Here is an 18,091-nt window from a genome sequence, read left to right on the forward strand (position 1 = left end):
GATAATAAGAAAACCGCCCTTACCTTCCCTGCGTCTAAGGTATTAAACGCATTATTTGAAAAATCATGGGAAAACCCGAAGAAAAAATTCCAGATCCCAAAGAGGGTTCTCATTGCTTTACCCTTCCCTGAAGAGGATAGGAAAAAGTGGGAAAACCCCCCTATAGTAGACGCTTCTGTATCCAGATTGTCTAAAAAGGTGGTTTTACCTGTCCCTGAGTCTACCGCTTTGAAAGAGCCGGCAGACCGCAAGATTGAGACTACGTTCAAATCAATATACACTGCTTCAGGTGTGGCGTTAAGGCCCACTATTGCCTGTGCATAGATTTCTAAAGCCATAGTAAAGTGGTCAGGCACATTACTAGAGGAATATGATTCTATGGATAGAAGTGACATTGAAATGTTTTTACGTCACATACAGGAATCTGCAGGTTTCATGGTGGAAGCCATGAAGGACCTTGGTCATCTGAATGCAAGGACGTCTTCCATGGCTCTCTCGGCACGCAGGGGACTATGGCTACGCCAATGGTCTGCAGATGCGAAATCCAAGAAAACTGTGGAGAACCTACCCTGCACAGGTCAGTCTCTGTTTGGGGAAGCATTGGATGCGTGGATTTCCACAGCAACCGCGGGTAAGTCACCTTTCTTCCCTCAGCCACTCCGCCGATGAGAAAATCTACAATGCAGTCCTTTCAGACCGCTAAGGTTAAAAAGTCCAAGCCCCCTTCCACTTTCTTCAGAGATGGTCAGGGGAAATCCAGAAAACCTGCACCAACAGATTCCCAGGAACAGAAGCCTGGTTCTGCTTCCTCAAAATCCTCAGCATGACGGTGGACCGCCCAGCCTGGAGATCGGGCAGGTGGGAGCACGACTAAGAAATTTCAGTCACGTCTGGGTGTCATCAAGCCTGGACCCCTGGGTGCAAGATATTGTGTCCCAGGGGTACAGACTGGAGTTTCAAGAACTCCCACCTCACAGATTTTTCAAATCAGGCTTACCAGCTTTGCTGACAGAAAGGGCTATCTTTCAGGAAGCCATTCAAAAATTGGAAAAGGCAATATTGTCATTGTTATTGTTCCAGTTCCACCTTATCTGGAAAACATGGGTTACTACTCAAACCTATTTGTGGTACCGAAACCGGACGGTTTGGTCTGGCCAATATTGAACCTGAAATCTTTAAGCCCCTATTTGAGGGAATTCAGGTTCAAAATGGAGTCTCTGAGAGCGGTGATCTCAGGTCTGGAGGAGGGGGAATTCCTGGTATCCCTAGATATCAAGGATGCATACGTCCACATTCCGATTTGCCGCCACACCAGGCTTATCTCAGATTTGCACTGTTGGACTGTCACTATCGGCTCCAGGCACTGCCATTTGGCCTCTCCACGGCACCGAGAGTGTTCACCAAGGTAATGGCAGAAATGATGCTACTCCTCCGCAAGCAGGGAGTGAACATAAATCCATACCTGGACGATCTGCTGATAAAAGCATCTTCCAGGGAGAAGTTGTTGTAGAGCATTGCTCTCACAACTCTACTACTCCGGGATCATGGATGGATCCTGAATATTCGAAAGTCACATTTGAAGCCGACAAGGAGATTGTCTTTCCTAGGGATGATCCTCAACACAGAGGTGCAGAGGGTGTTTCTACCGGTGGAGAAAGCGTTGGTGATACAATCAATGGTCTGGGATGTCTTGAAGCTTGCCTGGGTTTCAGTTCATCAGTGCATTCGCCTTCTGGGGAAGATGGTTGCCTCCTACAAGGCTCAACAGTACGGAAGATTTCATGCACGGTCCTTCCAACTGGATCTCCTGGACAAGTGGTTGGGATCTCACCTGCACATGCACCAGAGGATACGTCTGTCGCCGAAAGCCAGGATTTCACTCCTATGGTGGCTTCAAATGCCTCACGTTCTCGAGGGCCGCAGGTTCGGGATTCAGAACTCGATCCTTCTAACCATGGATGCAAATCTCAGAGGTTGGGGCGCGGTACCCAAGGGGAAACCTTCCAAGGAAGGTGGTCAAGTCTGGAATCCATCCTTCCGATAAATATTCTGGAACTAAGAGCCGTGTACAACGGCCTTCTGCAAGCGGTGCATCTTCTACAAGATCAGGCCATTCAGGTGCAGTCGGACAATGTAACGACGGTGGCCTACATAAACCGACAAGGCGGAACGAAGAGCAGAGCTGCAATGTCAGAGGTAACAAAGATTCTCCTCTAGGCAGAAAGGCACGCGAGGGCGCTATCCGCGATCTTCATTTCGGGAGTGGACAACGGGGAAGCGGACTTCCTCAGCAGACACGATCTCCATCCAGGAGAGTGGCGCCTCCATCCGGAGGTGTTTGCAGAGGTGACAAGTCTTTGGGGGGTACCTCAAATAGACATGATGGCCTCCCGTCTCAACAAGAAGCTTTACAGGTACTGTTCCAGGTCGAGAGACCCACATGCAGTGGCGGTGGACGCACTGGTGACTCCGTGGGTGTTCCAGTTGGTGTATGTGTTTCCTCCACTTCCGCTCATCCCAAGGATTCTCAAACATTTAAAAAAAGAACAAGAGTGGATGTTGTGATAGCTTTGAAGATTTATGTGCAGAGAACTTCTCGTCATAGAAAGTCGGACTCTCTGTTTGTCCTTTATGATCCCAACAAGCTTGGGTGTCCTGCTTCTAAGCAGATGATTTCTCGCTGGATCAGGTTCACTATCCAGCATGCTTATACTACAGCAGGACTGCCATGTCCAAAATCGGTTAAGGCCCACTCTACTCGTAAAAAGGGTTCTTCCTGGGCTGCTGCCTGGGGTGTCTCGGCCTTACAACTTTGCCGAGTGGCTATTTGGTCAGGGTCGAACATGTTTGCTAAGTTCTACAAGTTTGATACTTTGGCCTCTGAGGACCTAAAGTTTGGTCAATCAGTTCTGCAGGAGCCTCCGCGCTCTCCCTCCCGTACTGGGAGCTTTGATACATCCCCATGGTATTAATGTGGACCCAAGCATCCTCTAGGACGTAAGAGAAAATAGGATTTTAATTACCTACCGGTAAATCCTTTTCTTGTAGTCCGTAGAGGATGCTGGGCGCCCGCCCAGCGCTTCGTTTTCCTGCTGTTGTTACTTGGTTCAGTACTGCCTTCTTTCTTGGTTGCGTACTGCATAGTTACTTGGTTAAGTAATGTTGTTCAGCTGTTGCTGACTTGTTTCAAGCTGGTTAGCTTGATTTTCTGTTATGTGTGAGCTGTTGTGACTCTCACCACTATCTGTGTATTTCCTTCTCTCGGAGTATGTCCGTCTCCACGGGCACAGTTTCTAGACTGAGTCTGGTAGGAGGGGCATAAAGGGAGGAGCCAGCCCACACTTTTAAACTCTTAAAGTGGCTCCCAAGGGACCCGTCTATACCCCATGGTAACAATGTGGACCCCAGCATCCTCTACGGACTACGAGAAAGGGATTTACCGGTAGGTAATTAAAATCCTATTTTCTTGCAGACAAGATTCAGGCCCTGCAGTCCAAGGTTCATGCATTTCTGAGCAACCATTGGGTGTCAATCCACACCTGCGTGCAGATCCTGTGTTCTTTTATCTGCACCTGACACATGGTGGCATACACCCAGTTCCACTCACGTCCTCTTCGGCTGGAAATTCTAACACTGTGGAACAAGTCCCATGTACATCTCAAGGAGCAGATGCTCATTTTCCCTTAGTTACGTTAGTCACTTTCTCATGTGGTAGTTTCACCAGTCCCACCTGGCCGTCAAGTTTGGATGCAGGACTGGGTATGACTCTCTACCGATACACATCATTGTGGTTGTGGGGTGGAGGGTGACTGTCCATCAATGTCCTGTTGTACAGAGCACTTTTTCAAGCGAAGTCTCTTCAAGGTCTCCCGGTCGTGATACAGTCGGACAACGTGACTGTTGTCTCCTACATAAACCACCAGGGTGGCAGTCGCTGCACCATGACTGAGGTCAGCCACATTCTCTACTGGGAAGAGCGTAATCTTCTGGCTCTGTCAGCGGTTTCGTCCCCAGAGTCCAATATTGAGAAGTGGACTGCTTAAGCTGCAAGGATATTTTTTACTCAAGCGAGTGGGCTCTACTTCCAAACGGCTTTCAGCTACTGGTTTGCCGTTGGGGCCTGCTACTCAGATATCTGTCCCTATGTGTGTGGTTCTCAGTGTGTGCCGGTGTACCCTCTCCTTCTGGTTCATTGTTGTGGACTTGCTCACTTCTGGCTCATTGCTGTGGGCTTGCTAACTGTCCTTGGCTAGAGGTGGGGTATAGAGGAGAGGATGCCTGGGCTGCTGGGAAACAAACGTTTACTGTTTGGTACCCAGACCCTCCCCTCCAGACTATACCTTTCGTGATCCCTGTGTCCCCTGTGGAGTCAGGCTTGGTCTGGCCAACAGGCATGTGGGGGGGGAGGGGGGGGTGGAGAGAGAAAATCCCTGATGGGCCCCACCCGATAACTGGAAACACCTCTTAAGCTTGGGCCCCTGCAACTGCATTCCCTGGTGGCCCTTCATGCCTCAGTCTGGCACTGTATGAAGCCGACCAAAAGGATTTAACAAGTAAGAACATAAATCTCCTTTTTCTAAATCAGCACTTATAGTAATAACACATTGCAAGTACTATATTGATCTTAATGAGAATTAGATATTGAAATTTTTATGGCCAAAACTCCCCCAACCTACATAGTTGGCAGTGACTGTAACCTGAAATAAGGCAGCTGTACTTCAAAACTCAAATTAGAATTTCATAACTACTTAACTGATAAAAAGTTTTTTCAAAATAATGCTAAGAAATCGTCGTTTGTAAATTTTTATGAGTGAGCTAGGTAAATTTTATATATATATATATTTGCAGTGTCCTGAAGAAGGGGGTCTGTCCCCCGAAACGTTGACCTAATAAATGCACCCTTTGCTTTATTATCCGTGAAAGTGAAAGTCTCTGAGTGCCGCCGCTTCTCCCTTGCTGTACATATTGGGGTTGCCATACCCCTAGGAGGGCACCGGAGCATTATCCCGCTGGGGACAACGGAGTGCCGGGCTGCTTCCATGTTCTATATATATATATATATATATATATACAGCATATATTTAGAAGAAATGTTTTTTTCTTGCCAACCACTTTACACTGTTTAATAGTTATAAATGATTTCCTTAATCATCTAATTTATATTTTGATTTTTCAGGCTACTTATAAAGCTGGACATGCTGAAAATGATCAAAGTGAAAGCTTTCTTTCCGTAGACATGTTGCAGAAAGCAATATGGGAATTTCAGGAAAATACACAAACCAAGTACATTGTTCGACAAAAGAGTAAAGCTTTTGGCAATGAGGGTAATTATTTAAATACATTTATTTAAACTCTCCCTGTAATCGTTATTTTTCTAACAAATGCAACATCTGCGATAAGTTTGGTATGTGAAATATGTGCTTATTACTGCTATAAATGACTTATCTGGATCGCAGGGACATCGGAAATCAGACGAGGGTTAATCATGTTATTATAGAGTGATTCCAAAAGGCAACATTTCTAGATCTAGGGTCATATGATTCTAACACCTGAGATGTCCTTAGAACATTACATTACATTCTCAAGTCCTCCCCTTCCCCATGTATTAGCCTACATACTGTCACTTTACACTTGGTGTTATCTTGCACATATCCTACCATTTTTGGTGTGTTGATGTTACTCCTGTATATATGAATGTTGTATTTTTTTTATTGTGATTGGTATAAGATAGCAAATGAAGTCTCCTTATTTATAAATTGTGTATGAAATTGATCTATGTTGAATTTTTCCCCCCAACCATCATAAAGCAATAAAACCAAAGTTGAAATCCAGAATTCACTGGTCAAGTCGTGATGGGCAGCATGGTAAACTAATCAAATTCTCTGGAGTTCCTTACGTTCTTGTTGGGAGAAAATCACTGCAGTGTCATTTGGGAACAGACTTCGGCCTTGCGAAGAAAAAGAAATATGCTGCGCAAAGAGAAATGCAGGTGTTTAATTTTGCTTTGTAAAGAAATAGTTTTGCCGCATTGTATGCCACTTTCGGGATGTGATCATGTTACCGGCGATCAGGATCCCTAACAGGGACTATTCCCACGACACCCGCAAGGGGCTTTGTTGCGCTCGCCCACACAACCCCCACACACACACACACACACACCTCCCCCTCAGCCCCGCTGGCAGTCTGGGATGTAAACCGCCGGGATACCATCTGCCGGTAACCCAATCCCAACCCCCTCTTTCTTATGGTGGCCTTCAATGTCGTTGTTTTTAAAGTTCTAGTAATGTTTTTGACCTCTAAAGATTTTTTTATTTTATTCAATGGCAGTAGTAAGGGGTGTGCGAGCAGTGCCATTACTTATTCTGCAGGACCCTGTGCTGTCCAATGGCCCCTGCATTTGGCTTGCAGGGTGCCTAGGACATAATGCTGCAAAGCAGCACTGATCATCCAAGGGTTGCTTTGTTCATGCACCGTGTAGTTTGTATATCCTGTGCTGATGCTACAGTATGTGCTGCTTCAGATGCCGTTCCGGGTGCAGGCTCTGTCCCCTTGGTACGACATCATGACCTCACATAATTTAGGGGGTGGCTTGAGTAGTGCGGCACAGATCCCTGCTGCGGCAATGTTGTTTTATCCTTAATAATTGTGTGTGCAGAGAGGTCTATTGATTGCATTTGGCTAACGCTACATGGGGATCCGGTCTCTAAGTCGACAGTAACTAGGTCGACAATGTCTAGGTCGACCACTATTGGTCGACAGTAACTAGGTCGACAGGGTGTCTAGGTCGACAGGGTCTTTAGGTCGACATATTCTAGGTCGACAGGTCAAAAGGTCGACATGAGTTTTTCACAATTTTTTTCTTTTTTTGAACCTTTTCATACTTAACGATCCACGTGGACTACGATTGGAACGGTAATCTGTGCCGAGCGCTGCGGTAGCGGAGCGAGGCACCTTGCCCGAAGCATGGCGAGCAAAGCGAGCCATGTGAGGGGACACGGTGCACTAATTGGGGTTCTCGGTCACTCTACGAAGAAAACAACACCAAAAACCCCATAAAAAGCTCATGTCGACCTTTTGACCTGCCGACCTAGAACATGACCTAAAGACCCTGTCGACCTAGTTACTGTCGACCTTCCATACCACACCCCGCTACATGCATGGGGGGGGGGGGGGTGCACTTAAGATGCCGGCTGTCAGAATCCTGACGCCTGTCAGAATGCCGTAGCCGGAGTCTCGTCAGGGCCAGGAGACCGACACAGGAATCCTGACAGCCTGCATCCCGACCGTAATTATAGCGGGCGGGTTAGGGCCGGGGAGGGTGGGGGGGTTAGGCTGGAGGAGGGGCGGTAGGGAGGTCAGGCTTAGGCTGCGGGGAGGGGGGGTTAGGGTTATACCCCTTTCACACCGCAAAAATAACACGGTCGACACAGGTCACTGTGCGATATGAAAAGGGCCTTGGAAAATTCCTTGGTCGCCTGACCTGGTAATTCAACCCGGGTAATAAGAAGGGTTATTCCCGGGTTGAATACCCGGGTCAGTGGCAGTGTGTATGGGTTCCCCCGTTTACTACATAGGTAGAGGTGGCGCGGAGATGAACTCACCTCTCAACGCCGCCTCAGCCCCCAGCCGCTACGGCAGCCAGCTCGGCATATTGCCGGGTCGGGAAGCCAGCGCTAAGGCTCCAATGCCGGCCCCCACCCGGGAAGGACCCGTTTCCAATTCCCAGGTGTGATCTGGCATTGGAGATGTGAAAGGGACTTGTAGGCATCACAGGGGGAGGTATGGGTAAGGCTGCGGGGAAGGGGGGTCAAGGTTAGGCACTAAGGGGGCAGATTAGGGCTTGGGCTGCGATAAGGGAGGGTTAGGGGTAGTGGAGAGGGGATAACATCCCTCTCCCCTGTCGGAATTTCAAACATCAGAATGCCTTGTCGGTATTGTGACTGCGGGCATTCCGTCCGCCGGGCAAACATACTGAATCTTCATGGGAGGGTGGCAGGAAAAATAATTGGGTGTAGACAATGGGCAAAAGGGTGATTAAGGGTTTTTTAGGCTGTGAAACAGTTACTGTAGGTAGATGACTATTATAAATGCAGAAAAATAAGTGTATATTGTGTAAGTTATTCAGAATTTTTGTTTTTAATACGTATTATCGGAGGGCTACATTTCAACTCCAAAAAAACAAACATTGAGTTTCTAAGTTGGTGTTACTGCTAGGCTGTTTTAGCGGGGTGTCGCGTCCTGCCCAATTTTAAAACAGCCCAAAAAGTTGTAATGCTCATTTTTCAACAGAAATGAGACTACACATCAGTAATATATAAATTGATCTTCAACAAAATGTCCTTATCTTAAATATGCTGTTGAATAGTTTATATTAAAAATAGGCTACAATTCTGGACACAAAAAACAAGCCTCCTAATTTCTAGTACTTGGCATTTTAAAGTATAATGTTGCCAGAAAATGATTTGCTAACCATAATACTTGCCGACCTATTGGCTATTTCCACTGGGAGGGGTCGGCAGTAGAGGGTGGTGCTGGGGGCGTGGTGATGCAGTCATGTCGGCCTGGCTCCACACCGAGCATGGTCAATATAATTCAGTTCCGTAATGATTACTTCATCGTCCCCCTGCCTCATACCAGAGTTGCACCCAGTGCCAAATATAGCAGCCATATAGCATGTACTATTATTTTAACATATTATTTCAATAAAATACAATTTTATTTTAAAAAATGAATTTGTGCCATTTTCTTTATAGTCACTGAGGCGGTAGATTAAATGATGACATCACTGGGCGCAAATTGCGCACATTAATGAATTGTCCCCGTGGTATTGCCGTAATTGGAGTTCTTGAAACTCGGGCCGATGTTTGTAATATAGGTGACCCAATTAGGATATTAGGCAAAGGAAAATGAAAATAGAATAAATGTTTTAATAATAGCGCTATACGTTTCTTGCAGGCAGAAGCTCATTCCTTCATAAAAAGGAGAATCCGTAAACGGCGTTCCAAGAAAATAGGCTGCCCAGCGGAAATGTACATATTGCACATTATAAATTTCCCAGAGTTTAAGGTAAATGTATTAAGCAGCTCTCTATTTCCAGGGAGTTTATTGTACTGAATTGTTATCAGCATGCAATCAGAAAATATTCAGCTATTTTAAAAAAAATATTATGTACGTGATATATTCTACCGCTTTATGTAAAATATTATTACATTACTGTATATGCTAATAGGATTTAATGAAAATGTGTGTGTGTGTGTGTATTGAGTGAAAGACAAATAATCTGTCGCTGGTTTATGTAGATAAAATTTAATACTGAAAAACGAAGACGGAATGCAGCCAAGAAAATCAGAGAGGCCCTTCAGCGTGATGCAGAAAAGATTGAAGGAATTCATACCTACGTAGCTAGTTTTCCAAAAATGTCTGATCACAAATTCCATGAAACTGCAGAACGGGTAAGATTGTTATATTTTTGTTTTTTATTATTATTTCAAACATTTTTCTAAAATTATATTTGTTTATTTCTATTCCTTTTTTTCTCCCATTTGTTTTTCCTGTTTTCTTCTACTGTAAAGTTAATAGTTCTTATTTTAATATCTTTTTTGAAGCCATGTTTAGACATATAGGTACATAGGGGGTGATTCTGAGTTGATCGTAGCAGCAAGTTTGTTAGCAATTGGGCAAAACCATGTGCACTGCAGGGGGGGTGGGGTGGGGGGGGCAGATATAACATTTGCAGAGAGAGTTAGATTTGGGTGGGTTATTTCGTTTCTGTGCAGGGTAAATACTGGCTCCTTTATTTTTACACTGCAATTTAGATTTCAGTTTGAATACACCCCACCCAAATCTAACTCTCTCTGCACATGTTATATCTGTCCTCCCTGCAGTGCACATGGTTTTGCCCAACTGCTAACAAATTTGCTGCTGCGATCAACTCAGAATTAGGCCCATAGATCTGTAGGTTGATAATGTGGTAGGAAGATAGTTTGATAGTTCAGTAGATAGTTTGATAGTTGGGTAGGTAGGTAGATCTGTAGGAAGATAGTTTGATAGTTCGGTAGACAGGTAGGTAGATCTGTAGGTAGAATACAGGCCCAGGTTTCCATAGCAGCTGAAGAGGATTCCAGGGAAGTAGGACCTAGTGGCGGCAGAGCACCTCGCTTTACGGCCAAGGAGATTGAAGAGATGGTTGGTCAGGCTACATTGAAAATGTTGTGTGTGCGGGGCCTGTATCTTTTTGTTTTTTTTTGTGTAATATCCGTTTTATTTTCTGTTTAGGTACCTCTAAGCCAAGTTTGCCCCCAAGACGAGGATTCCACCACCTGTGAAGAAGAGCAAGACTGCCCGTAAGTTTTTTATTTATTTTTTATGTATTTATTTTTCAATCTTGTTTTGTTTGCTTATTGTAAGTTAGCCAGTTGGTCCATTTGAGCTGAAGTAAACGGAAGTCACACTCGGGCCGGGCCAATGGTTACAGTCTACTTTGTCTGGCTTCATTTAACTATTGTTACCTCCACCAGGCTTGTGGTGGTTTTCCTTGAATTTTCAGTGAGGCCATGCATCCACTGGGGGTAGCGGTAGGAAGTCACACGGAGTGACCCCTCTATACCTGTAGTGTCGACAGTCAGTGACTATGACTGTCGACTTGCTGATTACATTTAATAGCCCAGTAGCTCTGTGTTAAAGCTCTAAAATATGAACTTGCCCCCCCCCCCCTCAACTGAAAACTCTGACTCACACATCCCTTTCCACTGTGCTCTCCCTCCCCGCCCCCGACACTGACAACTCTCTCACACACGCATCTCACCACACACACTGAAAGCACACTTGCAGTACTGTGCAAAAGTTTTAGGCAGGTGTGGAAAAAATAGGATTTTGGTACTTACCAGATAAATCATTTTCTTTGAATCCACAGGGGGCACTGGAGTACTCTTGGGGATATGGACGGGGCGTTAGCAGGATAGGCACATTTAAATATATTTAAATTAGTAACTCTCCTCCACCTCCATACTCCCAAGATACCTCAGTGTTTTTTACTGAGCCGAACAGGAGCGATAGAGAAGATGAACAATAGAGAATTACATATAACATTATAACATAACGGACAACAATGAAGTTGACACATAACGTAACGGACAACTAAACAGTTGGCACAATATTAGATATCACCTGAACATTTGAACCAGTCGGTGAGAATGTGTTACCATAATATCCACTGAACTTACCACAAGGCGGGTAAAAACTGCTCTGGGTGGGCGTCCAGTGCCCCCTGTGGATTCAAAGAAATAGATTTATCTGGTAAGTACCAAAATCCTATTTTCTTTTTTATCACTGGAGTACTCTTGGGACGTACCAAATTTTCCCCCTTGGGCGGGAGAGCTGTTTGGCACCTGTAACACTAGACGGCCAAAGCTAGATGCTGATGCCGCAAACGTATCAAACTTGTAAAAGCGCACAAATGTGTGCACTGATGACCATGTAGCCGCACGGCAAAGCTGCGTCGTAGAGGCCCCACGACCTGCTGCCCATGAAGTCCCCACAGAACGTGTGGAATGGGCTGAAACTGATGCAGGCAGCTGTAGCCTAGCATGAAGGTAATCCTGATGTATGGTCAGCTTAATCCATCTGGACAAGGTCTACTTGGAAGCTGGCCAACCCATCTTGACTGCATCATAGAGAACAAACAATGTATCCGTTTTACGTACTATAGACGTTCGGGATACATAAACACGTAGTGCGCGTACCACATCCAAAGTAGCTGGAGTTCCTGCACTTTCTGATAATACAGGAACTACGATTGGTTGATTGATGTGAAAGGATGATAATACCTTTGGTAGGAAAGCAGGATTCGTCCGAAGTTCCGCTCTGTCATCATGAAACACCAAATACGGTGGCTTGCATGACAAGGCACCCAATTCTGAAACACGCCTTGCAGAAGCCAAGGCTAGCAAAAAAAAAAAAATGTTTTCCAAGTGAGAAACTTAACATCCACTTGTTGTAAGGGTTCAAAATTTGAAGACTAAAAAATCTAAAATCAGATTCAAGTCCCATGGCGCTGTAGGTGGTATAAATGGAGGTTGTACTCTGAGGACACCTTGCAGGAAGGTGTGTACAGTTGGCAAAAGAGCCAAACGCCTTTGAAAGTAAATTGACAAGGCAGAGACCTGCACCTTTAGTGTAGACAAGTCCTCCATCTAACCCAGTCTGTAAAAATAGCAAAAGATGATGTCGGAAACTTCCGAGCCTCACACTAAGCTATGTAGGCACGCCAAATTCTGTAATAATGAGCTGCCGTAACTGGCTTCCTAGCACGTAACATGGTTGGTATAACAGATTCCGGAATGCCCTAGCTTCTTTTTTTTCTTTTTTTTTTTAATTGCGTATTTTTTATTGAAAGTTTTAAATGAACATCCCAAAAAGAATAATATGAAATAGAAAAATAAAAAATAAAAAAGTATACATATAAAACAAACAATACCGGCAGGTATAGTAAAGTATGCAGGATGCAATCAGAAGTACGGTCAGACAGGAGACACAGAATACAATTGCAGTACACGTCTAATAGTACAGGATATACAATACGCCCCACATTATAGCAATAAGCAGTAAGAGTAAGAGCCCACAGGCGCCATGTGAGCTCACACATTGAGGATAAAATGATAAAATAAAATTAAAAAAAGACTGACCCATGAGGCGTAGAAAAATACAAAAGTATTGGCACTGCAAGCTATAGATAAAACACCTGCCTGAGTATACAGAAAAAAAAAAAGAAATAATTAAAATCCTAAAACCTCTGCTGCTCATAGAGATAAAACAAAAATCCCTACAATACAGAACAAAAACCCCCAAAACAAACCACCTCAAAACCCCCCACCCTGTATAGCCTATCCCCAACATAGGTATACCTGGATCCCCAACCCCCCCGCCCCCCATTAAACTATGTGACCTAACTGTCTAACACCCCCCGCCCTCCCTTCCCTAATACCAGGATAAATAAAAAAATAAGTTACTGGGGCAAATAAAAAAAAAAAGAAGAAATATGGCCGAACAGTAAATAGAGTAGATCTCCCTCATATGAGAATAAAAAATAAAAAATTAAAATTAAAATGCAAATATGGAGATATGATAACCGACCCGGAAATATAAGGAATAGTGCTGGTAGCACCCTACAGGAACAGCAGTATATAGAGATATGTAACCCTTAAATAAGCGATGGTCAAATAAAACATATCTTAGAACCATCAAATAACGAAATTATATCAATGGTAAGACATACAAAAAACAGAATAGAACATAGTATTTAAGAAAGTATCAACAATAAAATAGAACAGAGCCAAGGACCCGGTAATCAGTGAGGTATTATACAGACTTGGAAAGAAAGAAAATCAGTCCGGAGGATAAGCCCACTCTGGAATCAAGTCATTTAGCGGTACACGAGCAGTAATCAGGAAGGTAGTGGAGCCAGCGACCATCCAGCACAGCATTAGCCGGATAGATAAGAGGATAGGCCACAGTTCCACGGTAAATGTAGAATGGAGAACCGTCCCTCTCCCAAACACCACAACTAACTGCGAAGTGATACAATACCGTTCTCCCCCATTATCAAGGAGGTCACACTGCGGACCCTCAAAGAAAATTGCAATGGAGGTCCATACAGTCACCAACGATGAGACGGAGGCAGTCACCGAAATCCCACGCGCAATCACCCACTGCAAATAACAGTGAATATGCGCAGGAAGAATCCGCAACTCCCCCATTTTGTTCACAATGCGTTCGTCAGAGGAACCTCCAGCATTAAGCATCAACTGTAGCGGAGCGGCAGGCACCACAGATACAAGCTCCCCCAAAGGTTCCGAGGGTAGCAGCACCGGCGGGCAGGTGGACCCCACAGGAGAATCAGTCACTGCAACAGTCTCTACTCCAAACATATTAAGAACCCTTTGCTCGGATTCCGCGATAGCCTTCAGGATGATTGAGACCGAATGTTCAGAAGTATGAACAGGATTAAACATGGCTGCAGGGGGAAGAAGCAATATACTGTAGGAGCAAGAGGAAGATCCACTGGTAGAAAGGGAGCAGAGTTATACACACAGGAGCTCGGCTCATCCACAGAACGCAGGCGTGTGAGTCCAGCAAATGTGTTCTAGAGGTGAGAGGGAGCCAGGCATACAGTGCTCTTCCCTGCACTACGGTTATAGTTAAAGCTCTGTCCCAAATTCACAGGGAGTGTTGTCTCTGTAATACTATGTGCTCAGTAATATCCACACCAGGGGAGAAGGGGACAGGCAGTGGAATGTGTGCTGTGTATAATACAAGCTCACCAGCCCTGAGCACACTGGCCCCAGCAGCAGGAGCAACAGCCACACTGAGAGCAGTCTTCCTCAGGATCCAATCACAGACTTCGCCAGCCAGTAAGTTAGGACTCTTGGCACAGAGGATCCCCAAATTCACACTGCAGGAGCAGAGGGGGGTACTGCACTCTTGCAGAAATTTTCAGCCACAGAACACCAGGGAAACAGGAGATAGATCAGCATATTAGCAGGAGCTCACCATCCTACTGCTCTGTTATTAATGCCCTAGCTTCTTAAGAGGGCAGTTTCAACAGCCACCCCGTCATACACAGCCGCGCTAAATCATGGTAAAGGAACAGACCCTGTTGTAACAGGTCCGGACGTAGCGGGAGCGGCCAAGGATCTTCTGTGAGTAGCCCGCGGAGATCAGAGAACCATGCTCTCTGAGGCCAATGAGGTGCCACTAGTATGACTGTGGTGGACTCTTGTTTGATCCGCTTTAGCAACAGAGGAAGCAGCGGAAACGGTGGAAACAGATACACGAGGCTGTACGGCTACGCGATCGTGAGAGCATCCACTGCCACTGCCTTTGGATCTCGTGTTCTGGACACATACTGGGGTGTTTGATGATTTTGGCGAGATGCCATTAGATCCACCTGTGGGTAACCCCACCGCTGGACCAACATGTAAAACACATCTGGATTTAATGCCCATTCTCCTGGATGAAAATCCTGACGGCTGAGATAATCCGCTTCCCAGTTGTCCACTCCCGGAATGGAACACTGCCGACAATATCACCTGGTGATGCTCGACCCAATTGAGGATTCAAGCAACTTCCTGCATGGCCATGCGGCTACGAGTTCCTCCTTGTTTGTTGATGTACGCGACTGCCGTTGCGTTGTCTGACTGCACCTAGACAGTCTGAGACCGGAGCATGTGCACTGCTTGTCGCAGCGCATTGTAAATTGCCCTGAGTTCCAGGACATTTTTCTGCTGCGGGGTACACTGGGCTCCACAAGGAATGGACAATGGGGTGTAGAGTAGGATCTTGATCCGAGGCACCAACAGGCTCAAAGCTTTGACTGTTCCCAGAATGCATAGCGCCGCCTACTATATCACCCCGCCTCCCTGCACAGGATCTCAGTTTTGTAGTTGGTGCTGCAGTAACAGGCACTTAACAGAGGGGCTGCTCCAGGCAGCCCTAAGAAGAGCTTTTTTTCTGAGGAAAAAAGTGAAGACTTCAAGGGCAGCAGCAGTGTTACATGTCGGTGGACATTCCCGGCCGCAGCTCCGGCTCTCCCCAGCGGCGCTGTACACTCCCGAGCTCTGGTTGCCGGGTAACTACAGCAGGAGGCTCCGGTTTTCTTCTTGTCAGGCACACATGACGGGGGCTCTCCGGGATCGCTTCGGGAGGTGGTAAGTGGGTCCCGCTTGCGGGACCCGGTCTTTATCGCGATCTGGCGCGGTCAGTGGGAGGCGGGCCGCGCGCGTTGGCGGTGGACAGTGTGGCAGTACAGGCGATCCCACTAGATCACCAGGGCATGGTACAGGTCAGGTTTTCTCTATAAACCATTTTATTAGAGCCCGCAGTACCCGGTGGTTTTGCCAGCAGGGGGATAGAGATTGGACCTGAAGCCCCTCCCCCAGCCCCAGGGCACCATTTTCTGCAAATGTTCCTGCCCTGGAGCTGCATATCTGTCTCTCCCTCACTCCCTGGCAGTGTCTGCGGCGCCATTATCCCTCAGCTCACTGTTCCTGGGAATGTTTGGGCAAATCCTCCTATGTAAAGCCGCCTGGTTGTCAGTGCTGTGACTTTACAAGACACTTAAGTATTCTACCTGCCTTTTTTTAGTCAGTGTTAGTTAAGAAAGAGTGCACTTAGTCAGGGTTTCCTAGTACAATTACCCTGTGATATACATCCAGTTCTTACTGTGTACTGTTATATCTATTGTTATATAGCTGTGTAAGCTAGTCCAGTGCAGTATTATTGTTAGTAATAACCTCTGCATTGTACAGACTGTGACTATTTGTGTGTGCATTTGATAGCTGAGTGGTGTCCATTTCGTGTCTTTCACTCAACGTGCTATCCCTATATTCTGTAACCTGAGGGGGCTTGGTGCGTCAGGTTTTATCTAATATAGGATTTTCACAAAGATACTGTATACTGTATTACGTATTTTTCTCTGTGATTTAGTCACCATACCTCTCCTTTATCTCTGCTGGTGCTGACTACACTGCGCAGGGATTTGGGCTAGAGGTATTGTGCTGCTGACAAATTGTACTGTGTTACCTGATACTGCAAGTTATATCATGTCTACTTCTGAGGGTAACGGTTCTGGGACTGAACACACTGCCGGTGTTGCTGAAGCCGCAGATACCTATGAGGAGAATATAGCAGCTTTGGGCTCTGGTTCTGGGGGCTCCTTGCCCCCCAGTGGGACGGTGGCAACGGGGGCAAATAATGACCCGCCATGGGCCGCTTTTTCCACGCTTCTGCATACGCTAGTTCATAAACTAACACCCCCTATGGGACCCCCAATGCCGGTGCAACCGTTTGTGATCCCTGCAGCTAACCCGCCGTGGGCGGACGATTTATCTGCTCAAATAAAGAAGTTGAACCAGTCCCTGACTACTAAAAAGTCTGACCGTCGCTCGCCTACGTCCAAGGGGTCCTCTAAGCGAGCGCTTGACTCCTCACAATCCACTGCTGTCACTGACACCTCGTCGGATGAAGACGGCACTTACACTGACCCCACAGGTTCTGACTCAGATACGGCTGATGGGGAGGGTGGTTCACATGTGGATGTTCCTGATCTTTTGGAGGCTATTAAATTAATTTTACAGATTACGGATGATCCCGAGCCATCCGTTCCTCTAAGAAACCAGATTGGTTCAAGCGTCAGAAGGTGATTAAACAAGTTTTACCTCACTCTGACCACCTAATTGATATACGTCAGGAACCCTGGGAAAACCCGGGTACGAAGTTTGTGCCTCAAAAGAAGATGCTGGCTCGCTATCCCCTCACGCCGGAGCTGTCTAAGAATTGGGAAACGCCTCCTCCAATGGACTCACATGTGGCTAGGATGGTGGTTTCCTCAGCTCTACCGGTCACCACCGTCACGTCTCTAAAAGAGCCTACGGATAAAAGTGTGGAGGGTTGTCTGAAAGCGATTAACACCCTCACGGGTGCTGCACAAAGGCCCAATATTGCAGCTACTTGGGCTGCAGAGGCCATTGAAGCATGGGCCTTGGAGTTAGATGCTGAAATCTCCAATGCTTGTCTTATATTGTCACAGCTTCTCGTTATATTAAAGAGGCGGCTTCTGATGCCGGTATCCTGGCAGCCAAGGCCTCTACTATGTCAGTCCTGGCTCGCCGGATATTGTGGCTGAGATCCTGGTCTGTGGATCTGGACTCTAGAAAAACCCTGGAGGTACTCCATTTTAAGGGAGATATTCTGTTTGGGGAGGATTTAAATAAGATTGTGGCTGACTTGGCTACTGCCAAAACTGCCTGTCTGTCAAGTACTGCTTCTTCTGTGTCGAAGGCTAAAGGTACTTCCTTTCGCCCTTCAGGTAAAGCAAAAGGTCAGGCGTACAACAAGCAGGCACGCACTTCCAACCTGGTAAGCCTAAGCACAAAAGTGCCTGGGCGGCCCGTCAGCCAGCTTCCAAGACAGATAAGCCTGCCGCATGACGGGGCGGGCCTCCCTCTGGGGGATCCCAGGGTGCGGGGCCGGCTTCTAGAGTATACCCAGGAATGGTTGAAGACCACTTCAGATGCCTGGGTACGGGAAGTCGTCA

At 46.2% G+C, this 18,091-nt stretch overlaps 1 protein-coding gene across 3 annotated transcripts in view; it reads left to right on the plus strand.

Annotated features, from left to right (window-relative positions):
- Nucleotides 1-18,091, plus strand: part of LOC134933489 (uncharacterized) — a 147,544-nt gene that overhangs the window by 102,030 nt on the left and 27,423 nt on the right. For all 3 annotated transcript variants that reach the window (XM_063928732.1, XM_063928731.1, XM_063928733.1), the window contains 5 exons: nucleotides 5,177-5,324; nucleotides 5,808-5,989; nucleotides 8,956-9,066; nucleotides 9,300-9,452; nucleotides 10,276-10,343. In XM_063928732.1, the coding sequence (XP_063784802.1) occupies nucleotides 5,177-5,324; nucleotides 5,808-5,989; nucleotides 8,956-9,066; nucleotides 9,300-9,452; nucleotides 10,276-10,343 (662 nt within the window). The remainder of the gene's footprint in view (nucleotides 1-5,176; nucleotides 5,325-5,807; nucleotides 5,990-8,955; nucleotides 9,067-9,299; nucleotides 9,453-10,275; nucleotides 10,344-18,091) is intronic.

Source organism: Pseudophryne corroboree, chromosome 6 (assembly GCF_028390025.1).
Source record: "Pseudophryne corroboree isolate aPseCor3 chromosome 6, aPseCor3.hap2, whole genome shotgun sequence".
Lineage (NCBI taxonomy): Eukaryota > Metazoa > Chordata > Amphibia > Anura > Myobatrachidae > Pseudophryne > Pseudophryne corroboree.